The sequence below is a fragment of the Gymnoscopelus microlampas genome, assembly GCF_963454915.1.
Source record: "Gymnoscopelus microlampas genome assembly, chromosome: 15".
NCBI classification, from domain to species: Eukaryota; Metazoa; Chordata; class Actinopteri; order Myctophiformes; family Myctophidae; genus Gymnoscopelus; species Gymnoscopelus microlampas.
Genome location: NC_139952.1, coordinates 5,765,568 through 5,790,923, shown reverse-complemented (window position 1 = coordinate 5,790,923; position 25,356 = coordinate 5,765,568). Strand labels below are relative to the sequence as shown.

Below are 25,356 nucleotides of genomic sequence, written 5' to 3'. Positions count from 1 at the left end.
TAATAACACGATACGTTTGAAATCTTGTTTGAGATAGGACCTAACCTGCCTATATTGATGATGTCACTGGTATGCGGATTTCTGAACTGTCCACAGCCCTTCTATGAGACACAGAGTGAGTAGAGAGAAATGGTGCCATCCTATAGTGAGCATCAGTGGTGTAAAGTAACTAAGTACTTAAGTAGCCAACTTAAGTACAATTGTGAGGTATTTACTGGAGTATTTCCAATTTTCTATACTTTTACTTCTACTCCACTACATCTCAGAGGCAAATATTGTACTTTTACTCCACTACATCTCAGTGGCAAATATTGTACTTTTATTCCACTACAAATATTTGAAAACTTTAGTTACTAGTTACTTTGCAGATATAAATGATTATATAAAAAAATATACATGAACGACAGCCCTATTTTATACAGGCTATTTGAAAATAGCCGATCTACAAGCTCACAACGCGACGCGTTGTGAGCTTGAAGATCTGCTATTTTCAAATATTGAAGTACTTTTACTTTTGTTACTTAAAGTAAGTACTTGATGCAAACACTTTTGTAGCTTTTACTCAAGTAACATTTTGAACACAGGTCTTTTACCTGTAACAGAGTATCTTTATATTGCGGCATTGCTACTTTTACTTAAGTAAAACATCTTAGTACTTCTTCTTCCACCACTGATGAGCATTAGCGAGGACCAATTATAATGAAGATAAGGTTGAAAAGTGGGTGTTTAAACTGTTCCTCATTTTAGCCCCCCCGCGGAACCCCCTCAGTGACCCCCTGGAGGTCCCCGGATCCCACCTCGACAACCAGCGCAGTTCAAACCAGTCGGAAGAGGTGCATTACGGGACAAAGCGGGCAGTTTTGTGTCCCCTGGCCTTGTACCCGCTACCCGGGTGGGGCGTGTGTGGGGGGCGTGGCGAGGTCGGGGAGGTCGGAGAGGTCGGAGAGGTGGGCGGGGACGTGGGGAGGTAGGCGGGGCCCGGGACGCGGAGCGCCGCCGCCCGCCTGCTCCGCCTGGGCGGCCGGCTCTTCCTATTGGTGCGTCGAGGAGAGGGCGGGGCTTCGTCCGGGGAGGAGCTGGTGGTGGTGGTGTGGCTCGCCTCACCGGCCGGGGGGTCAGAGTTCACGGCCAGGCTGTCGGCCCGTGGGGCGGGGGGCGGGGCCTCTGCGGCCGCCGGCGCTACAGGGCGGGGCTTCCCCTGAGGACAGGAAGTGGAGACGAGGAGAGGCGAGCGAGCGGCCGACTCCAACAAGCCTTTAGTTCCCTGTGTACACTGAGATAAACACACAATATGTTGTGAACACTGAGATAAACACACAATATGTAAACACACTGTGAACACTGAGATAAACACACAATGTAAACACACTGTAAACTGCTTAAAGTGGCGGGAGATCTAAGGGCGGAAGTCAAAAGTCTGGTCAAAGTGACAGATATGTTGCTCATGAGTCAAGGCACATGTGTAAGCACGTTTCATGGCTGGTGTTCAAACGAGGCATGATTTATGCATGTTTAAAGTTTGCATTTTCAAACGACTGCTATAGCGCCCCCCCCCTTCACGTTTGTGTGAAGAAAGTTTTGTGCTTTTTGATCAAAAATCCCAGGAGCAGATATTTTTCATATATTTCAAAATGGTGGGAGATCTAAGGGTCAGAGGTCATATGTCAAAGTGACAAATGTGATCCTCATAGTATTGATACTTTTACTTAAGTAATAAATGTGAGTACTTCCATCACTGACCATTACTATGCAGTAATATACTGTCTACATACTGTAGGTGACGGTTGCTGAGATACTGTAGAGAGTAGTCTTGCGTGGCCAGACTGTTGCCTCCCACAATTTTCATTTTTCATACAGTCTGGGACTCGGAAGCTCTTGATCATGATTAGAATATAAACCGGATGTGAAGCGTCCTCCCCACTTCTGTTTCGTCTTTACAGTCGCGCAAATTTATCCTAATATAAATCAAAATCATCTAAGTATATTTAGTTTACAGCTTAGCAGAAATGGAAATTACAAAATAAAATGTAAAGATACCAGAAAAGTGCCAGTTTCCTCTCTCGGATATCAGGCGGTGTAGTTTCAGACTCTATATAGCATTCAGGGATTGTGGAATAGTTGTCTGGCTACGCGAGACTAGTAGAGAGGGACTTGACTGACCCCAGAATCCACCGTGGTCCTCACTCAAATAACTCATTTCTAACTCTTAATTTCTTTGGCTTCAAGCTGACCATTTTAATGTCCTTTACACTGTCTTCTCAGTTTACGACACATGTGGAAGAAAAACCCTTTGTCATTTAAAAGCTCATACTTATTCAGGCCTAGGGTGAACGTTAGGTCAGCTAAGATCGCTGACTTGCAAGCTCACAAGGCGCCACAATGCAATGCATTGTGAGTTTGTAGATTAGCTATTTCTGTTGAAGGGTTTTGATGTTGATGGAATTCATCAAAAACACCCGTCCTTGGTTCTGGTGACTCATCCTGCCCTCCTAATACATGAGGGGGCTGTGTTCTTTACTTTTTTCATTTATTTTATTTTATCTTTTTATTGTATTTTTATTCTTTTTATTTTCCAAAAAATATATAAAAAATAAATACAAAAAGTTATTGAAAAACACGGTCTCCTCACACATTAGAAGGACAATATCAGTCACCAGGACGAAGGACTGGTGTTTTTGATGAATCTAACATGTTCAAAATGGAGTTTGAAGTTACAATGGGTTTGTAAAGGAAGGGGGCGTGTCTGATAAAATGAATATCAAATATCTAAATACTGAATCAAGCAATTTAAAAATTGTCTGGGGGGCTCATAAAAGCCTGAGTAGACGATAAAATGACCCAAAAATGTTGTGAAAGTGAAATATCCCTTTAAGCAGTTTGTAAGCTCCAACCTGTTTTGACACTTCTAAATATTAAACCATGAATGATGGAGACCATCATGCATTGTTTAACATGCACGTGTCTAGGGCTATGACGACGATCATGAAGTTTTACTTGATCATACAAAGAATTGCAACTAACGATTTAATTGTGTTTTTGGCATGGAACATTGGAACATAATATATTTTAAAAAACTGTGAGCTTGTAGTAGATCAGCTATTTACACAATTTTTGAGAATGCCTTTTCAACAGATGAATGGAAATTCAGAGATTATAAAAAACTATTATTATCTCAAATAATTATGTTCATGCGATTATGTAATTACATTGTGACATGCCTAACTGGTGTCAACGTTTTGTGTGGAAGCTAATAGCAACTACTGTACTTGAAAAATCATACATTTTAAATGACCATTTCACATACAAATCTACAGCTTTTCTTTACATGTACAGTGTAATAACAGTGGACCTTGAGCTTATGTTCCATGTTGGCCAGTTGTTTTTGGGAAAGTGAGAAAATAGTCAGCACACAATAAATGTCCCTTTCACACTTTTCTCCACGGACAGAAAATACGGACGCGTTTCAACCTAACAGGTCTTCCTCAGTTGTTTTTGTGTACCAGTGGAATATTTAATACCCAATACTGGCTAGTTTACTCAACACAAGGTTGCGTGATGAAGAGTCACTCAATAGGCTCTATGCACAGCAGGCATATTGGGAATTAATTGGGCCCCTTCCTCACTTCCTTCACAGGTGTTACCAATAATACTAATTAAGGCTCTGTTCCATTTAGTGTGGCACAGTGGTTGTCTTATTTTCAAGGACCCCCATAACTCTGAGAGTGTACAAATGGAACCAAATGGACCCTTACGGGTCCATTTGGTTCCATTTCTCAGAGTTACACACACACCATAAGGGGCCATTTGGGAACCAAAATGGAGTGTTTCTAGTGAGCCAACATGCACGATATCAGCACCCTGACCAGAATAGAACAGAGCCTTCATTAGTACCATTGGTAACACCTGTGAATGAAGTAAGAAGAGGCCCAATTTCTTTCCAATATGGCTGCTGTGCATAGAGCCTATTGCCTCACATGCAAAGCCAGCTGTGTGTGTGTGTGTGTGTGTGTGTGTGTGTGTGTGTGTGTGTGTGTGTGTGTGTGTGTGTGTGTGTGTGTGTGTGTGAGAAAGACCAGCTCCTGATAAGCTCATCACAGAGCTTGTCGATACTGTGGTTCGCAGTGGTTCTCAATCTTTTTCATGTCAGGGACCCCCCACATTTGTAGTAAATGTATAATATTATAAATATATTTATATAAAAAAATATAAATATGTATATAAAATATATCATATTCTGTGACGTTGCCCCCCACCAAGATTTTTTAAGTGTTTTTTAAAATAGCGTTGCAATGCAAGCTTGTAGATTGGCTATTTAGAAATAGTCTTTAATATACCAAATCAGTGATTAAACTGATTTAGATGCCAGAACTGCAAAAAACGGCGGAAAAATAATAATAAAACCTACAATAACAAATAAATACAAATACATACAATATAACATACAACACACAGTGAGAGAAATACAACCAACCAAGGACGTCCAACGGTTAACTGTCCCATTTAATATAGATTTTTTTGTATTTTAAAATATGGTAGAAAAAGATACTGACAATAGCAGCTCTACAAGCACCGTGGCACATTGTGAGCTTGTAAATGAAATGTAAGTATAAACTGGTATTACTCGATTAATCAAAAAGGTTGCAGCACTACACCACCAGAGGTCAGAGTTGAGGAGAGGAGAGGAGAGGAGAGGAGAGGAGAGGAGAGGAGAGGAGAGGAGGGAGCAGAGGAGAAGAGATCAGTGAACAGCTGTGCGGAGCAGTCCAAGGCACTATGTGATGAAAAAACGTTTTATCCTCTTATGGGAGATTAGATTGTAAGGGTTATTGTCCAAGGTTCAGTGAAGAGCACTCAGGCATTCCCTGTGTAAACGACTGTATTTGTGTTTCACACATCAGCTTAGAGCAGTGGTTCAGAAATCTTTTCATGTCAAGGCCCCTCAATATGTATTTGGAGCTCACAGGATCGGCTGAGAACCACTGCTATTATGTGACATGATGTGACTAGAAAAGCCACGTCACATGCAGACACAGACAGACAGACAGACAGACAGACAGACAGACAGACACAGTGGTCCCCTACTCTTTACAGTTGAGCTCTACCAATCTTCAGCCATGTCTGTCTGTCTGTCTGTCTGGCTGTCTGTCTGTCTGTCTGTCTGTCTGTCTGTCTGGTTGCACTAAACAAGTGGTTCCCAAACTTTTTTAATTTCAAGGACACTCATAACTCTGAGAGTGTACAAAATGGAACCAAATGGACCCGTAACACTCTCAGAGTTAAAGGCCCGTAAGGGTCCATTTAGAACACCCCCAAGGAACCCTAAGGGTCCCTCACTGGACCTCACTTTGAGAACCACTGCAATAAACCAAAGACAAATGATAGGAATCCAAGACTAGGCATCTTTGATTTCCTGTATGTGTGAGTGTGTCACATGGGTTTAGGAGACTTTGCGAGTCTCTTTAAAGTGGAGTCACCACGCCCACTTCCAACGACCATGTCCTACCTAGTGGCGAGGTGTGGGATTACGTTATCTTGGTATATTAAGGATCTCTGACTAAAACCAAGAACATCAGCCAGCGAAGGACAGGGCAAAGTCCAGACATGTCTCCTCCTGGTGGCCGATGGCAGAATAGCATACACACACACACACACACACACACACACACACACACACACACACACACACACACACACACACACACACACACACACACACACACACACACACACATTACTATACTTGTGATAATGTTTTAACTAACCTAAACCTAACCTCTAAATGTCCTAAACCACACAATCTGAATCATTTCCTAATTCTAAGCCTAACAAAAACAATTTATCTTGTGGGGACCACGACCAATTTCCTTACACTGGCCCTCATTTATCAATGGAACGTATAGTAGAAACCAGCGGAGATCCGCTGGTTTCTTATCACACACACACACACACAAAGATTAAGAACATGGAATGAAGGGGGCACCGGCTTCGGACGCTGTCAATGCACGGGACATTATCACGTTTAATCTGACTATTGATTGGTCTAAGTAGTGGTGGGTTGATGAAAGTTGGGGGAAACGCTCACCCCAAAACATGATTTACGATTCTGTGCCTATCGGTACATAACTCGGACGGCGCTGAGTCGGCTCAAGCGAACTTTGCAACGTTCGGCACAGCAACTCGCTCGCTTTAGCTCACTGGTGCCTCTCGTGGCTCAAGTTTGCTTGAGACAGCGCGCCTCCGATGCGGTCCAAAACTATACTTTATACAAAACACCAACTGAGCCCCGTCGGTAGGTCAGTATATCTTGATTAGACCCATCAATAGTCTGATAAAATGTGGGTAGGTCAGTATCTCACCTACTTAGACCAATCAATAGTCTGATTAAACTCGATAATGTCCCATTCAGTGCATTGACAGCATCCGAAATGGGTGAGGGGGGAGGAGTTTGGGGGGCCCTCCTACCACGTTGATCTGGTTTTTGGCGTCCGGATCGGGCGGCTGGATCTCTGTGGCGCTGGTCTGGATGGCCACGTCTGTGGGCAGGAGGCCTCGCCTGTCGATCAAACTGCAACGCAAACCACAACAGTGACGGTCAAACAGCCGAAAAGGAAGTGTAAAGGTGGGTTCTCACCGGACGCGGAAACATTTGTTCGCGCAGCGCGATTACATACAGAGTCAACGCAAAGACGCGACTTGCCGCAACAATCGAGCAGGGTGAGGCGAACAAAACGTTTTATCACGTCTGTATCTTCGCTCCAGATGGAAAATCCCTACTGAGGCGGTGTTCGCTTCACCCCCTCTTCACCCTTGTTATGTTACTGTATGCCACCCTGACAATGGAAGGTTGACCCCTTGATTCATCCAGCTCGACCGAGAACCAGCGGCACGGGGAAGACAACGCACACAAGCCCTTTCAGAGACACAGGCAGACTAAAAACACAGCTCTTATAGAAGTGTATATCTGTCTGTCATTTAATGTCACTGTGAATTGAGTACAAATGACCCCAATAGAAACAAGCCATAAGCTTTTTTTTTATCCTATTTAGTTGACCTTGTATTTGAACTGTGCTTTCGTTTTCTGCAAACTTCTAAATAAAGTATTCAATCAATCAATCAATCTTAAACAATATTGTAATATAGCACAAATTAAGTTCAATAGTTGAAAGAGTTGTCTTAAATGAGCCATTTTGGGTGTTTTTGTACGATCTCATGGTTAAATGAACACCGGTGAATTAAAGCTGAAGGGGTCCCGGTGTACATTTTCTATTTGTTGTATGTGCCTGCAGACAAAACAAGCCCCCAAATCGCTATTTGAGTATTTCAACTGCATTCTATTTACTCTTGCCGAGCGGCAGGTCCTGCTCTGTCGCCCCGGGCAGTAAGCTACAGTTGCGGGCCGGGATGGAGAAAAACACACGTCAGTCAGAGTGTGTTTTTGACAGCTTGATTGTAAATGATCGATATAATTTAGTCCTGAAATAGAACAGTGGTTCCAAACTAGTGAAAATATAACTGTGATTCCAAACTACAGACTACTATATTTAATAGATACGCTTTTCTTTGCGGTTTTCAAATATTTTTTGGTCATGATTCACCAGGAGCCTGGATGGCTTGGTTCCAGGCTTAAAATAATTAGTATAAATATTTTTGGAAATCTCTATGGGAAAAAATGTATGGGTTTTATATCTGTGGAATCACAAACTAGCCGCCACTGCCATTTCCATCTACACTCTGCATCTCACTGGTGGGCTATAAACAAACCTGCCTATCAATGACATTGAAGGGGATTCCAAGCTAGTAGAAACTATAGCTTTTCTCTTCCTGAAAAGTTAGCATGCTGAAATAGAAGCCATTGTTCTTGTTAATACAAACTTAAGTTTGAAATCTTGTTTGAAATGAAACCTGCCTACCGATGATGTCACTCGCAGTGCACTGGGTACTCATGTTCTAACAACAGGTGCAACGAGTACTCTGACAACACGTAGATTTGCGTGGTCCCGAGTAGCCCGGTGAAGGGCACTGGTCTAGTATACAGTATATAATGCATTTCAGGAATGTGTCTTTATCTTTTCTCTTGTCTGCTACTTGACATGCCCAAACATGGAGATGACTGATGTCATAGACTGGCCTCCATGTCCTCTGACAACGGCTACTGATGTCAGCAGACCAACATAGCCTAATAAGGGGCGATAGCATAGCTAACCAGTAACCACTCATAGCTGAGTGGTTACTGGTTAGTGAGCCCGCCTAGGGAACCAGAAGCCCTGGTTGCCCAAGGTACGATTCCAGGCCATGCCAGCAAAATGTGTCGATGAAATGAAATTTGTCCCTGAGCAAGACTCTTAACCCCTAATTGCTCACAGGCCCTCATTGGAAACAAGACCGCAAGGACTTTCATGAACGGCCTGTTAAAAGGAATTATCCTTATCCTAATAGAAGGAACTGCTTGTACGGTCTGTCCTTTAATTTTCTCTTGGAGCGTTTTGTAACCTTGCAGGTGTGGTTACTGTATGTCATCAGAAAGAGAACATCAGGGAAAACAGGGGAACCTCCCCCCTGTCAGGTGAAAAGAAGGTCAGTTGGCTCTCATGCATTGAAGGAGGCATGAGCCGGCCCTGGGCTCCCTAGGCTGGTGAGGGGAGTGTAGTGCCCAGGATCACTTAGAAAATTGGCACCGGGTGAAAAATAAGGGTTACAAAATCCTGGGATGAAAACAATTATAAAGACAAAAAAAAAACATCAAAGCTAATCAAAACTAGCTTGTAGAAATATTGATTCCTGAAATATTTAAAAGTGCCACTCTGAAAACATAAAATGCATATTGTGAACAAAGAACGTGTTAATGTTTTGCATTTATTAGACTGCAAGAATGAGCTTAGGATTGATATTTTCTTTTCCATTTTCTTTGCCACCTGAATGTTATCGAAACCTTGTGGGTTTTGATTTGACAAACGTATCACGACATGTTGTCTGAGTTATATGTCGTAAAATTGACTTAGAGTTGGCTGTTGTGGTTAGTTATGCAAGGAATAGAGAAAATCTATTTTCTGCACAACTTGAAAGTACTCCTACAAGGGAAAGCGGAGCTTTTAAAAGGTATGATTACTCCTCTCACCTCTCAACTGGTACTTTGCCTCGCTATTTTATACACCTACATGCATTCCAATATTAGATAGTCCATGACTACAGTATATCACTTGTATAGAGATACATTACTTCTTTACAAACATTGAGACTGCAAGTGGAGGTGCCGGTTGCATGTAATCAAATCAGATCCCCAAGCCTCGTTTTTTTTTTCAGGTGCGCTGGTTTTGGTTCATTCAACGTCCTGTGTGTAGGCTGGCGAGGCGCTCCCGAGGGATGTGAAGGGATGTGCATGTGAGTCATATGTCGTTGCGGTATCGCAGTGTCAGGCACAGAGAAGAGCAGGCCTACAAGCTCACAATGTGTCAAGGACGTGACATATTGTGAGTACTGTAGCCGCTCTATTCCAGACCAGTCGAAAGCCGCACCCATTAACCATTACCTGTGATTTTCTACCCATTACCCGTGAAATACGGATAATGGAGCTGGCACTGTCCCTGCACCTGCTATACCCGTTCTGCATTATGCCGATTACGTTATTTGCGGGTGGAGGCGTGCCCGTGGGCGCGTTGTTGCTATATCCCCAAAATTGCTATTCTGCCCACACACCTTTGGGAAAGCGCACAGCGGACTCTAAAACCACCCGCAATGCCAACTGGGTTTGTAGAGCGCACAGGCTGCAATGGATTCCTGGAGACGGCCAGGACGCACAGCGCGGCACCTCTCTCTACTAGGCTATTATTGTCAACAAATCTCAAATTACACACGTCAGTTTTACTCATCGATTATGCAGGAAATAATGAACTGATTACAAAAATATAAAATTCTCTCTAATCAGTAACATGTAGGTGATACATATGTCTATCAAATGTGGTTTTATTGAAAGGCAATCAAAGGCCAGAACTTAGAAACCCAACATCGGGTGTATGTTTCCATGTAAAATCCTCACAATGTGTTGCTGCGCACAGGAGCGGCGACTTGTACCATAGCGTTCTTTTGAAGACAGCCTGCACGCGTATACTGGCTGTGTGACGTCGTCTGATAAGGGATATATACACTCAGCGTTGCCAAGTCTGCTTATTTCCAGCAACTTCCCTGGAACAAAATTTGGCTTGTTTTTGTAGGTCGGCTGGCTCATTTCTCTCGCTATACTTGGCAAGACTGATTGACACCCGCTCTGAGCTCTCACTCACACAGAGAAGAGACAGGACGGCAAATAAATCGCCGTCTTTCATATTGATTCCCCGACTTGCAAATACGGGACAAAGTGCGTCCCTTATCAGTTCAATACGGAACGCGTCTTTTAGTTTCCAATTACGGGACGATTCCGTATTTTTACGGGACGGGTGGCAACCCTATATACACTCATAAGACATGGGGGGCATGCCGTGTAGGAACACTGACCTGGGGGGCATGGGCGAGCACAGTATAGATCCACAGTTGTAGAAGATGTTTCTGTGACTGTAAGGGTTGGTGGTGTCTTCAGAACCACTCTTCCCCGACCAGGAGCCTTTGATCTGTCAACACACAACACAACAAAACACAACACAAGACAACACAACAGTAAGTCACAGCGACAAGCTGGCAGCTACACGGATGAACGTTGATCATATCAAAAACATATCTCAAAATGTCCTATCTTTATGCTTTTTACAAATAGCTATATTTACAGGAGGAGAAAAGGGAAATACAGCGTATGACCCCTCATTTCAATGGGAACTCCACTTGTAGTTTCCTGATTCCAGATGCTTTTTCAGGACAGTTTTGAAAGAAACCAGTGATTCACATCCCTTAACCCATTCAATCCTGGAACACATTTGTGTCATTTTAGATTCATTAACCATTATTTTATACTTTGGCTATTCAAAAATAGCAGATCTAGCTTGTAGATCTGCTATTTCTTTTTATCGTGAAAATGTGTGCAAATCTTTGAATATATATATATTTTTGTTGCCAGACCCAGGGGGTCGGCCTACATGAGGCTTTGTCTGTCGGTCTGTCCCTCTTTTCCTACTACTACTTTTCCTCTGCACACACGTCATGCGAAGTCCGGCCATTCAGATTTCAACCACTAGGGGTCTGGCAGTACCAGGTCTCCTGGTTCCCTTGTTTAACTACATTTTAACTCAAATCTTTGCTTCTGGGGGTCCCTGGAACCAAACCTTTTTTTCATGTCAAGGACCCCCCCCCCCCCCCCCCGGAGCAAAGATTGGAGTTAAAAATGTTCCCTTTAAAAATGTATTTAAATGTTCACGATTTTTCCAAAATAGCAGATCATGTGATCATATGATCTGCTATTTTTGGGTATCTGCTCTTTTTGAATTAGCCAAACAAATGTAAAATGACTGAGACGCTTTCCCGGTCTTCATGGGTCATAAATGTGTTCAAAAGACAATAGCTCTATATGGACGGTCGGTATACTCACATCTTCGTTGGTGGTGAGATTGGCAGCCAACAGGTACGTGTGGAAACCCGACAGACCCAAGATGGACCACACCGAGAAGAAACAGATAGCCAGCTCCACCGCAGTGCACCAGTGCTACGTCAAGGTCAACGGACGGCATTACGGCAACGAGTGTAAGAAAAACCCTCGACAAACAAATCACCCCCACAGCAACATGATCTGCCCAAATACCGCTATACTTGTGGGGACATCTGGCCCACACTAGTATATTCTCAATTTACTTGAGTAAAAGTACAAAAGTATTGGCATCAAAATGTACTTAAAGTACCAAAAGTAAAAGTACTTGTTATGCGGAATGTCCCATATTTTCCCAAGTTTTCAGATTTAGCAGAAAATAGCCGATCTACAAGCACACACAGCTATTTTCAAGTAGCCTAAGTTTAAATATGGCTGAAGTGGTTAATGTATGTTTTGTAACAATAATCATAATAACACACACACACACACACACACACACACACACACACACACACACACACACACACACACACACACACACGCACAGATGAGAAAGGATATCTGCCGGGACTCTGCTGAAGCGCAAACACCAAACCTTTTCCATCTTGAGCCCCTGAAGGAAGAAGGAAGACAGACAAAGCAAGTTAATTAGTTCTCCATACAAGTGACAGATGAAAGTCAAGGTTAAGGTACAAACAGGGTCAAAGAGGTTAACATAGAGTAGGTGCTTCTCAGCGGAACAGCCTGGACACAGCAAATAACTAGGCTCTATGCACAACAGCCATATTGGAAAGAAATTGGGCCTCTTCCTTACTTCCTTCACATATCTCACCAATGACACTAATGAAGGCGCTGTTAATTCTTGTGTACACTCCAACTCAGTAACAGGAGTCTTCCCGTCTCTCCAGCTCTTTAGTAAACAGAAAATGCGTTTTCAGGTCGGGATACCAATTTCATTCCAATCAGGAGAGAGACCTCACACAAGATACAGGATGAACAAGTGAAATTGGGAGTGATGCCAAAGATATAAGCAGACAACATTGCAACTGGAAAACTATCACATCTAAGCTGATACATGGGTACTCTCTCCTGATTGGCTGAAATTTGACCACCCACCTGAAAATTGGTAAAATTAGTATTTTCTGTTTATTAAAGAGCAGGAGAGACACAGAGACTGTGTCTACAGTACTTTTTCCTTGCACAAACTTTTTTTGTTTTTTTTATTTTTTATTATTGCGCTCTTTTTTCTCTCTAAGCACCTTAGCGTCTATAAGTATATCATGCACAGTATACATACATTGCTGCTATGCTCAGGCACCTTAGTTTGTCTCTTATCTCAGGTACTTTGTAAATATGTAGATAACTTGTTTTTGGCCTTCTATTGTTCTCTTGTTGATCTCCTTCCCACTTGCCCCCTACCCCTCTTCTTCTTCTCTCTCCCCACTCTTCTTTCTACGGAATCTAACGTTGCGATGGGAGTGATGTACAAAAACTAATTTCACCCACTTTTTTACCTTGTAAACCTGTGATGTGACAATAAACCTGATTCTGATTCTGATTCTGAACCTGCATCTGAACTGCTGTGCTGTCTTTGGTGACTGGATCTCCCTCGCGGGATCAATAACGGTATTATCTTATCCCATTAAAACCGGCATCCGTGTAATTTTAGATTTTAGCCATAGCATCAGTTTTTCAGAAAACCCAGGATTTAGAACAAGTGGTTTAGAACAGTGGTTCTCAACAATAGCAGATCTACAAGCTCACAGCGCGTCATTTCATGCCGCGCTGCGAGCTTCTCATCTGCTATTTTTGAATTTCTTTTGAAAAGAAATTGATTATATTTTTAAATAATGTAACACAAATCATCTCTTCTGGTGGTCGCCTGGCGCAAAACATTTTCAGATGCGGGGGTCCGCGGCTAAATACATATAGTTTTGGGGATCCTTGGCACCAAAAAAATTGGAGAACTACTGATTTAGAAGGCATTTTGTAGAATCGGCCTCAGGTCTTCATGGGTTATTTCTCATCTCTCCCACAGAGTCCGTCCGTCGCAGGCACACACCTGCTTGGGGTTCTGGAAGAGCCCCGCCGAGCGGGCGATGATCCCACCGGCCAGTCTGGCCCCGGAGTTACCCGTCTGTCCGGAGAGGGCGTGACCTCCTCGGCCCAGGTCGTCCTCCCCGGCGTCCACCACCAGCGAGCGCCCGACCACGTCCCGCACCTTTATCTGACCGTCCTCCAGCCGGAACGCGGCCCTGCCGTCCGGCCCGGCGACGATGTTCCCCAGGTCCCCCGCGTGCCTCTCGGAGTCGCCGGGACCCCCGTGCCGCCTCCCGAACGGGTTGTAGTGCTCGCCGCAGCCGAGGAAGTCGTCGCGCGTCAGGTCGCCCAGCGCGTGCACGTGGAGGCCGTGTGCCCCGGGCTCCAGGCCGTCGATGGTCCCGTCCACCAGGCAGCGGTCCGGCGACAGCTGGACGAAGCGCACCGCGCCCCGGACCCCCCGACCGGCCGGGCCTGACATCACGGCCACGGCCGCGCCCAGGTCCGGTTCGATGCCGCCTCCTCCTCCGATGCCTTTGAGCACCGCCCTGAGCCCGGTGCTTTCGATCAGAGCCAGGACGTCCGCCGTGCTCAGAGACGACTCCACCAGAACCTCCTGCCTACCGACATCCACGCTGACCGACTCCACGCCGGGCTTTCCCTCCAGAGCGGCTCTCACGGCGTCTCCGCAGCTTTCGCCCGTCATCTGCACGCCGAACTCCAGCCTGGCCGGTCTGCTCGTCTCCATGTTCAAAACGCTACGTCCCCTCCGCTCGTGCAAAGGTGACACAATTTATTGGATAAGTCCCCCCATGTGGTGACGCCATGTTTGAGAGAGGTCCATATATGGCTTACGTAAAAGTAGCAAGGCTTGTACTCATCTCGCGAGCGAGCGATTTTGCACGAGAAACTGTCCCGATATGAAATCTGTGAAACGGGTTTCAAAACGTCCTTTTTTAATTCAACAAGAGGGAGCTCTTAACGGCCGGTAGCAACAAAATGGCCGATCGCAGTTACACCATTTTTTGTTCCGGTGGATAGAGGAGACCCTCCCCCACCCCCCACGCAGTGTTTACATCTGTGTACACATCGCGGCTCCCGTGGGTCTCCGTGGACCGTCAATATAAGGTAAAAAAAGCTGGCATGGGGATGAAAAATCACACCCTGTGTGAAGGTAGCGGCGCCTTTGAATACATTATGTCATCGATATGTGTTTATAATGTGTTTATAGCGATGTGTCATGTGAAGCTTGACCAATCACTTTGTTGACGGGTCTGACCAATCAGAGCGTCGACGACAGATAAAGTTAAATTGAGGATCTAACTTTAAATAACTTACCTAGAAGGAGACTTTAGCCAAATAAAAATATATACAAAAAAAAACATGAGGAAATAAAAAATAAACCTTGACATCATAGTGATGTCATGAATAGTCCCCTTGCCTGACAAATCACAACCTTGACGGGCCTGACCAATCAGAACCTTGACGGGCCTGATCAATCAGAACCTTGACGGGCCTGACCAATCAGAACCTTAACGGACTCTTGGATTCTCGATCGTCTCTATCAAACCATTCTGTCATAACGGATGACTGGGTCCCGAACTCAGACTTTCTATACATTCACCCTTCATCTGTTCTTGTATCTTTCTCTTTCTATTCGTCATATTAACTTTAAATAACTTACCTAGACGGAGACTTTAGCCAAATGAATAATAAGATGAAGTCATTGTCATCGTTTATATAGACATCGAATTCTATATTCATGACATCATAGTGATGTCATGAATAGTGACCAATCACAACTTTGGCGCACCTGACCAATCAGAACGTTGACGCACCTGACCAATCAGAACGTTGACGCACCTGACCAATCAGAACGTTGGCGCACCTGACCAATCAGAACGTTGACGCAAAAGCCAGGCATAGAGGGCTAATATCCGCTCTATACCTAAAGGTATAGAGCGGCTAGCGCCGCTAAAAAGTATGTTTTAATGCTAGCAATCATGTGTTAACAACACAAATCTTGTATGGTGGTCTCTGGCACAAAATATCTTCAGACGGGGGTCCGCGCCAAATACTGGGTCCTTATGCACATGTCACCACTGTCATGGACGACTGGTGTCACAGGCTGCTCACATGAAGTCTGAGATCCACATGAAGCTACAGTATGACGTTATGAAACCCTGCCTTATTCATTATAGTTTGTAACATTGTAACTATGCAACTGTTTTCAAAAACAGTGTAAATAGCAGATCTACAAGCTCACAACGTGTCGCGGCTATCTTCACTATATTTGAAACAGGGCTTACGTGGATAATTCATAACATTATTTTTGTATGTTTGGGTCCCAAGACTCCCTTCCTAGTAATGTAGTGTCAAAAGTACAATATTTTCTTTTTGAAATGTAGCAGAGAGAAAGTCATGTGCTTCAAAAAATAAATACACCAAATACTCCAGAACTGTACTAAAGTACAGCACTCAAGCGAGTGAAATGCACATAGCATGTGAATATAGGTAGTATAGTTGTGTGTATAGATACTTACTCAGCGCTATATGAGCTGTCACACAGCCGAAGATGAAGGCGGTGAGGAAGGACAGCGACACGATGAAGGTGTAGAAGAAACGATAGTTACGCTTCCCCACGCAGTTCCCTACCCACGGACAGTGATGGTCGAAACGCTCTGCAATGAGACACAAAAACGCTCATAACACCCAGGGACAGTGATGGGTCCAAATGGACCCGTACGGGGCCAAATGGACCCGTAAGGGCTCATTTGGTTCCATTTGTACAGAGTTATGGGGGTCGTGGAAATTGAAAAATCTGAGAGACACTGTGCTACACTAAATGGAGCAGAGCCTTCATTAGTATCATTGGTAACACCTGTGAAGGAAGTGATAATATGACTGCTGTGCATAGAGCCTATTATGCTGGCATCATGTAACAGTGAACTTGACAGTATTAGAAAGCTCATTATTTACGTTACTAACTAGCCTACCTACATCATCACCCGTTCATACAACCTCTTTCAACCTTAGTTGAACGAGGTTGAGAAGCATAGCCTGACACCTAGGATGGAACAGTTTTAACAACATTAACAGCAGTCCACAATGCACTCCAATCCACGCAGCTTAACAAGTCCTCTTTAAATGCAGTCCAAGGCTCTGTCAGCAGTACTTATGAATACAGACATCTGACATCTGTGAACAGTTCCAATAGAGTACAATAAAACCTCTGTTAACGGACTGTTTTCACCCACATAGCCAGTGTTCCACCTCGCCCCAGTAGGGCAGAGAAGGTTTCTCACCACCGCTTTGACCAGTCACAATTATGCGTTAAATAACTGAATTTGAGGTTAAATGTGAACCCTATAGGGGTGACGATTTGATGCTTCTGTGTATTGTATCTTCTTGCCAATAGGCTCTATGCAGAGCAGCCATATTGGCAATATGGGCCTGATCTTTCCTTCACAGGACTTACCAATTGTTTTAATTGGAACAGAAGGCTCTGTTCCATTTAGTTGTAGCACAGTGGTTCTCAAACGTCTTAATTTCAAGCACCCCCATGACTCTGAGAATGTACAAATGGAACCAAATGGACCAAATGGTTCCATTTATATACTCTCCGAGTTTGTAGGTGGCCATTTTGAACCCCCTCAAGGAACCATGAAGGTATCTGGACCCGCTGGTATAGCAGAGCGTTTTCCAGTGACAACATGCACACAATACCAGCACCCCGACTCTGTTTGAACCAGAATGGAACAGAGCCTTCATTAGTATGATTGGTAACACCTGTGAAGGAAGTAAGGAAGAGGCCCACTTTCTTAACGATATGGCTGCCGTGCATAGAGCCTATAGATACACAGCCCCGGTGAGAGGCGGCGACTCACCCACACAGTTGTCACACAGGCTGCAGTGGGAGGTGCGTGGAGGACGGAACATCTTGCAGGTGAAGCAGTACTTCAGCTTGACCACCTGCTGGTTGATGAGAACCTCCTTGGTGCGCGGCGGGGGGCGGTACGATGAGTTACCTACGCTGTCTGCATGACAGAGAGAGAGAGAGAGAGAGAGAGAGAGAGACAGACAGACAGACCTGTTTACACAATTCTTTATTCCATTTTAATTGTACACAATTTCTGACTTTTTGTTGTTGTTTTTTTAGATTAGCTTTGACAATGTAACACAGCATGTTTTCTCATGGAGAGAGAGAGAGAGAGAGAGAGAGAGAGAGAGAGAGAGAGAGAGAGAGAGAGAGAGAGAGAGAGAGAGAGAGAGAGAGAGAGAGAGAGAGAGAGAGAGAGAGAGAGAGAGGAAGTGCGTGCGTGAGTAGTAGTGGTCTAACTATTTCCGAATATAGCCGAAGTATAAAATAGGGCTTAAGTGACTCGTGTTTTCAAGTCTTTGATGTGTTAAAACACCCCAACACACATTCATCAAACAAACTCAACCACTACGCACATCAGCGTAGAACACACAGCAAACACGCGTCGGATATTTGTTTGTATTTCCCAGGATGTCAGGGAATCCAATCATAACCAACACAAGCCTCTCTGGAAGGAAGCTGTAACACGCTGACTGACAATTCATCACTGTCAGGCAGAAACCCTGTATCTCCGTTTTTTCCCGTACTTTTATTTTCGTAAATGAATGCCCTATTTCGTCATACACAAATGTGTCACGCAAAAGTAGCGAAAATAGCAGATCAACTCACATGATGTGACACATAGTGAGCTTGTACATGAGCTTTTGTTTTGTGCTATTTTTATAATTAAGTGTGCATTTATCCAATAAAAAGTATTAACAAGAGCTTATAACAAAATAATAACTTTGTGCATCCATTGGAAAACAGGTTATTTTTTATATTTCCTGAAAAGTAACGATTTAGAACAAGCAAGGTTTCCACTTGAGAGCAACGACATTACACTTTGAAGAGAATGACAGAGCATGTGCTAACTGTTGTGACGGAGTCTTCCTCTGCAATTGACACAGAACGTCCTTTAATTAACCTTTCAATTAACCTTTAACACAATCAAAGCGGTAGCAGTCGACTCGTGGCTGGGCGCGAGTGCCAACGAGCTTCTAAGCATCCTTAACCCATTAAGAAAGCATCTGATCTGATTTGTACCACTTTCTTATACTTTGGGTATTCAAAAATAGCAGATCTACAAGCTCATGAGCTTGAGCTTGTATATCAGCTATTTATTTATTTTTAATCATGAAACATGTGTGCAAATCTTTGAATATGTATATTTTTTAAGTGAACATTTGTAACTCAAGTCTTTGCTTCTGGGGGATTCTACAAATATCTTCTAAATCTTACATTAAAAAAATAAAATAAAAACGTATGTTGCTATAATCAGTGGTTCTCAAACTTTTTCATGTCAAGGACCACCCAAAATGATATGTATTTGGCCGCGGACCCCCATCTCAAAATATGCTGTTCGAGCTAGGGAACCCCAAGAAGCAAAGATTCTAGTTAAAAAAACATTTGCTTTAATAATATATATATATATATATATATTCAAAGATTTAATGAGGAGAGGCACCAGGCCAAGTGACGTAACAGCTAGATGTTCAAACACGTTAATAGACAAATGATGTTCTACCAAGAGACAAAGGACTGTCTCCCTGTTCATTCATTCAAAATGAAAACAACTTACAGAGTATTACTTTAACACTGAGGGTTTTAGAGCAGGGGTCTTTTTCTTTTCAGGCCAAGGACCCCTTAGCTGAGAGAGAGATGAAGCAGGGACCCCCACTTTGTAGCGTTGTGTTGGATTCATGTTAATGTGTATGTTCAGACAGTTAACCACTTAAAGGACAACTTTGTTTTTTTACAACCAAGGTTTATATTTTAGCTTGTAATTAAAGTAAATAAATGATGAGTGTAATTTTTTTTTCATTTACAGCTTTTTATAGTTTTAGCATTTTTTGCGATATTTTTTACAGTGGGCGGGGGGGGGGGGCATTCTGTCCGGTGGCTAAATATGCCTTTTTTACACAATAAAAAAGGTCCGGCTGTCCGAAATGGCCAGATGTGAGTTATTGGGGGCTAGAAGAGCTACTGTAAATAATAATAAAGAAAACGCCGGGTTAATGTGTTAAAAAAATACATATTTAGCCACCGGACAGAATGCCCCCGCCCACTGTGAAAACACTGTAAAAAAGATTGTGAAAATTGCTAAAACTATAGAAAGCAGTAAATTTAATTTTTTTAACACCCATCTTTTATTTACTTTAATTACAATCTAAAACATAAACATTGGTTGTAAAAAAACAAAGTTGTCCTTTAAACCCTCAATACTTGCACTTGGTCTGCTCTTTTTTCCCCCCATACCCCAAACCTCTTTGCAGTGCGAGGCGTTGCGAGATTGTAGATCTGCTATTTTCAGCTAATGTTCCCCTCGGAATAGGGATTCTAGGGTTCGAGTCGTAAAAAGTTCCTTATCACACAAAGATGTGGCGGCCCCCCTGTAATAACTTTGAGGACCACCTACTGTAGTAGGGGTCCCGTACCCCTAGGTGTTGAAAACCCATGTTTTAGATCACCGTTTCCCAAACAGTGGGTCGGGACCCATTTGTGGGTCATGGACCCATTTTATCCTATATTTTGTTTTGAATTATTAATATTTCAAAAGATGTTCAAATATCTCTGCAAATAATTCAACATTTTTTATGAATTAAAAACAAATTCAAAATAATTTCATAAATTAGGAAAGAAAAATAACACTTTTAAGAAGTGTGTGTGTGTGTGTGTGTGTGTGTGTGTGTGTGTGTGTGTGTGTGTGTGTGTGTGTGTGTGTGTGTGTGTGTGTGTGTGTGTGTGTGTGTGTGTGTGTGTGTGTGTGTGTGTGTTTGGTGATCTGCCGGGGTCTCTCTTTCATACCGATCTGCCTCTCGATGTGCGCCGCCTCGTCGGGTGTGGCGCGTGGCAGGATGCCGGGGTCCGACAGGCTGGTCTGCAGCAGCGTGACGATGACGAACACGCAGAGAACTCCTCCAATGGCGGGGATGCATCTGGTCAGGTGACGCACCAGGAAGGGACAGCTGTCGCGACGACGGTCCAACCACAGAGAGACCACAGGGAGACAGAACCATTCATTTATTTTGGTCATGTTATTTTTTTATTCTTTTTTTTTCTTCAACCCCAATATGCTCTATGCACAGCAGCCATATTATGACGAAATTCACAGGTGTTGTCAATGATACTAATGAAGGCTCTGTTCCATTCATGGTCAAACAGAGTCAGGGTGCTGATATTGTGCATGTTGGCTCACTGGAAACACTCTGAGGGGGTTCCAAATGGCCTCTTAACGGGTGTGTCACTCTGAGAGTGTACAAATGGAACCAAAAGGGTCCATTTGGTTCCATTTGTACACTCTCAGTTATGGGGGAGTTATGGGAATTCTAGTCCATAATTCTAAATTTACTTTTATTAAAAGTACAAAAGTATTTGGCATCAATATGTACTTAAAGTACCAAAAGTAATGATTACATAATAATAAGTATTTAAAATAATGATATAATGATTAATAATAATTTATGGGTACCAGGGGGGTCCCCAGCAAAACGTGTTAATTAGCGTCACAATCATTTTAACCGATTTAACCATGTGTTGGCTATTCAAAAAGCAGAGACAGAGAGATGAAGCAGGGATCCCGTCTATATTGTATAAAATTGGGTTGCAGATTCAACTTCTCTTTTTTTTTACTTGCGAGGCATTGTGAGCTTGTATATCTGCTATTTTTGGCTAAAGTTCTCCTCAGAAAAGGGACGCTGGTGGTTAATGTAAATAATATCATATCACACAAAGATTTGGCGCCCCCCCTGTAGTAACTCTGAGGACCCCCTAGGGGTCCCGGACCCCCTGTTGAAGACCCCTGGGCCTACATTGTAGGTCGGGCGTCCATAATGCCACTTCTACCAGCAGAGGGTGCTGTTGGACTACTGTACCCCACCACTGAGTCAACAACAGGGCTGCAACCACCCATTATATTGTTAGTTATTATTCTATTGATTCCTTTTTCGATTCATTGAATAATAATAATAATTGTGTTGTAATGTAAATAATACGTTTCATACATCAACGTATCGACACAGGAAAACGTTTTATAATGGACTAAATTCAGTGGTGTAAAGTAACTAAGTACATTTACTCAAGCACTGTACTTAAGTACAATTTTAAAGAGCTGGTGCCATGTTTTTGCACTTTTCCTGTTTTTCACGTGTCTATGAGGTTGATAGAATTTCATTAAGCCCCCCGTTGGTGGTTTTATGGTGTTACTGTTTTATGTTTTCTCTGACTATTTGGAGTTTTTTCCTGGAGGCTGAAACCTTGAGGGTCAAACGTGCCAATAGAGAAACAGCGCTTTAGTGACATAGTAAAAACATACCCTCCCCCTCATTATCATAACACAACAGGTGTGGGCATGAGGAGGAGGAGGGACTAGGACAGGTGGCTGGTGCTAAGGTGAGAACCATGTACTTAATGAACTGGAGGCGTGTCCACATAAAAACATAATTTTAACAATTTCTGTACACTTTTTTGAAAAAAATCTTCCTCCTAGTATAACCATAATACCTGATGATTATGTTTTAGGGGGGGGATCACTGAAAATCACGGCACCCCGTCTTTAAGTACAATTTTAAGGAATTTGTTACTATACTGCAGTATCTCAATTCTTCTATACTTTTACTTCTACTCCACTACATCTCAGAGGCAAATATTGTACTTTTACTCCACTACAATTATGTAAAAAGCTTTACTTACTAGTTACTTTGTAGATTTTGATTATTATTACAAAACATACATTAAACACGTCAATGTAGTGGAGTAGAAGTAAAAGTATTGGAAATAGGAAAAAAGAAAAAATCAAAATTGAGGTACAGTACTTGAGTAAATGCACTTAGTTACTTCACACCACTGTGGACACACATACAGTATAAACATATATTTGTATTTATTGTATGATTTATTTTTATATAAACATAAAAACGTGAACTTACTCAAAAATAAAGAACAGTCCACACGTGACCAGAATCAGGCCCAGGGTGAGGGGCAGGACGCCGCTCTGTCTCGCCACGATGATGCGTCCATCGCAGTAGAAGCGGTTCTTTCCCGGGAAAACCTCCCACTTCCTCCTGGGCCTTCTGTTGTCGCTCTTTGTGTCGTCGTTGTTGTCGTCGTCCTGGTGATGATGGTTCCTCTCAGCGTCCCTCTCACGGTTCAGAGCCTTATCCGCAACCAGTGGTGGAAAACATATACGCTCAAGTAAATACTCAAGTTAAAAAAATGTGAGTACTTTTTCAAACATGAAAACATTCTAAAATAGTCCAGAACCTCCTCACCTGTCACAATCATTACATAATCACCTGATCACAATTATTTGACATAATCGCAATTATTTTGCATAATCTTCTGAATCGTTTCGATGTTGAACAAATTTCACACATACATTTCAACACTTATAATTGAAAAAATAGCGGAAATCACAGCTCTACAAGCTTGAGCTTGTGAGCTTGTACCGGCTATTGTTTTCCACTATTTCCAAGTATTATGACAGTATGAAATTATTAAATATGTCAGTCATGTCTTGGTATATTTAAGTTATCTGTCATATGTGCCCTGTACAAAACCTCTAAATGTCATGATCTTCACTGGCTTACCTCCTCAAAAAGTTTAATCTCTATAGTGTGATAGTAATCATTGCTATAGAGTGTTTTTTCAGTCTCCATGTCTCTCCAGCTCTTTATCAAACAGAAAATACATTTTACGGTAGGTTGTCAATTTCAGACAGTGAATCAGGAGAGAGTAGGATTCATCGCTTCAATTTTAAAGTGTTCCAGTTACAATGTAGTCTTCTCACTTCTTTGTTTCATCACTTCCAATTGAACTTGTTTAACCTATGTCTTCTATGAGTTCCCTCTCCTGATTGGATGTTGATGTCCCGAACTGAACAATGTATTGTCTGTTTATTGAAGAGACGGGGTTATCATAGCAGTGGCAATAATAAATAGCAGTGACAATAGCAAATATTTTAGCCTTGGATCAAGAGACTATCATAGATCGTAGCTCTGGTCCATTGCGTTAGGATAACTCCCTCTAACGCTATGGACCAGAGCTATCATAGTTATCGATTTTGACATTTGCATCTATCTGTAGATACGAAAGTAAAAGTCAGACTCGATCAAATACATATATGATAGTCTTGATCAAAGGCTATTAACCCTTATTTAAAAAAAAACAAATATCACTTAACGCACGTACAATTAATCGTCAAGTTTAATTTCATGATCGTGATTCTGATAGAATCAGAATCACTTTAACTCAATTTCCCTACATAGCTACTTACATGCATAAAGAATATAGCCTACCGTTTCCCCCTCAGCCATTTGCAGTGCAACATTAAACATCAAACCATCTATTTTTTTTATAAATAAAATAAAAAATGTCTTAATCTAAAAAAAAGGGCAAAATAAAAAAAAAACACACACACACAAATGGAGAAAAAGCATGTAAAGGGCATCCCTACCTCCTCAGCCTCAGCATCTTCTCCAGGGTTCTGATGGTGGTGCTGATGCTGTGCTGGAGGTGGGGGCGGGGCGGCGGCAGCGGTGGGGGGTGTAGGTGAAACTGCCTGCGGTCCTATTTGCTGATATTCGCAGTTTTTCATGTTTTGCGGCGTCCGTTTGTTGTCGTTTTCGTTGCTGTTCCTCTGGCTTGGAGCACCATGTCATGTGCAGAGCAGCAGACAGCATCACAGCAGAGCAGACAGACAGATAGAGATAGAGAGAGAGGGAGAGAGAGGGAGAGAGACAGACAGACGGGCTCGCGGTGTTTCAGATGAATGGAGGCATGTCTGTCCGTCCGGTTGCGTCAAAGAGCGACGCTTTAAATAGACCAGTTCCGTCGGAGCTGGATTCATTCTGATTTCAAAATAAAAGTTAACATTTTATAAATATTTATGCTTTCACGAAATCTTAACTTATTTAGCAAAAGTGGTGGAAAAAGTACTCATTTTTTTTACTTAAAAAGTATCAATACTGTCTGCAATATAGAAAGACTGTTACAAGTTAAAGTCCGGAATTCAAAATGTACTTATACTTGTACAAATAAGTTTTGGCATCTAAATGTACTTAAAGTACCAAAAGTAAAAGTAGGCCTACTCATTATGCACAATTTTGAGTAGTCTACTTTGCGTCGCAATGCGTCGCATCGCAACGCATTGTGAGCTTGTAGACAAATAGCCAAAATGTATATAGGGCTGTGAAGTGGTTACAGAATGTGTTGTAATATTAATACAAATCTACAAAGTAACTAAAGTTTTCAAATAAATGTAGTGGAGTAAAAGTACAATATTTGGATCCGAGATGTAGTGGAGTAAAAGTAAAGGCATTGGAAATTGGAAATACTCAAGTGAAGTACAACTACCAGAAAATTGTAGGCTACTAAAGTACAGTACTTAAGTAAATGTACTTAGTTACTTTCCACCACTGGTTCTCAAAATATATAACATTTTTTAACCGGGGGCCCAGCACCCTCAGCTCTTGGAATTGTAGGAGGCATGCCTAACTGTCAAACTAACTGTAATGCATTACAGTTAGTTTGACAGTTAGTTCCACAGATTTGTGAATAATATTTGTTTTAACTGTTTCCTCTTTCTTATATTATTTGTCAATTTGGCCAATGTTTGAGCAGTTTTTATTGTATAGTTTGTTGATAACTTTCCATGCAGTAAATGGTCTTTTTCTTTTCTTTCTTTTTTTGGGGGGAGATATTAAAGAGGTATGTAAAGTCCTTAAATTGTCTCTTC

General features: G+C 42.5%; 2 protein-coding genes across 2 annotated transcripts; both read right to left on the bottom strand.

Annotated features, from left to right (window-relative positions):
• Positions 1-838: 838 nt before the first annotated feature.
• Positions 839-24,216, bottom strand: zdhhc18b (zDHHC palmitoyltransferase 18b; the record flags this gene model as incomplete). The annotated part of the gene is made up of 10 exons (XM_084080284.1): positions 839-1,273; positions 6,463-6,565; positions 10,489-10,601; positions 11,510-11,611; positions 12,052-12,119; positions 16,090-16,227; positions 17,434-17,583; positions 20,430-20,590; positions 22,550-22,693; positions 24,131-24,216. The coding sequence occupies 10 exons, from the start codon at positions 24,214-24,216 to the stop codon at positions 839-841; spliced, it is 1,500 nt and encodes a 499-aa protein (XP_083936410.1).
• LOC311061183 (copper chaperone for superoxide dismutase-like) lies at positions 13,530-14,294 on the bottom strand (the record flags this gene model as incomplete). Its single annotated transcript, XM_084079742.1, has 1 exon — positions 13,530-14,294. The coding sequence occupies one exon, from the start codon at positions 14,292-14,294 to the stop codon at positions 13,530-13,532; it is 765 nt and encodes a 254-aa protein (XP_083935868.1).
• Positions 24,217-25,356: the final 1,140 nt, after the last annotated feature.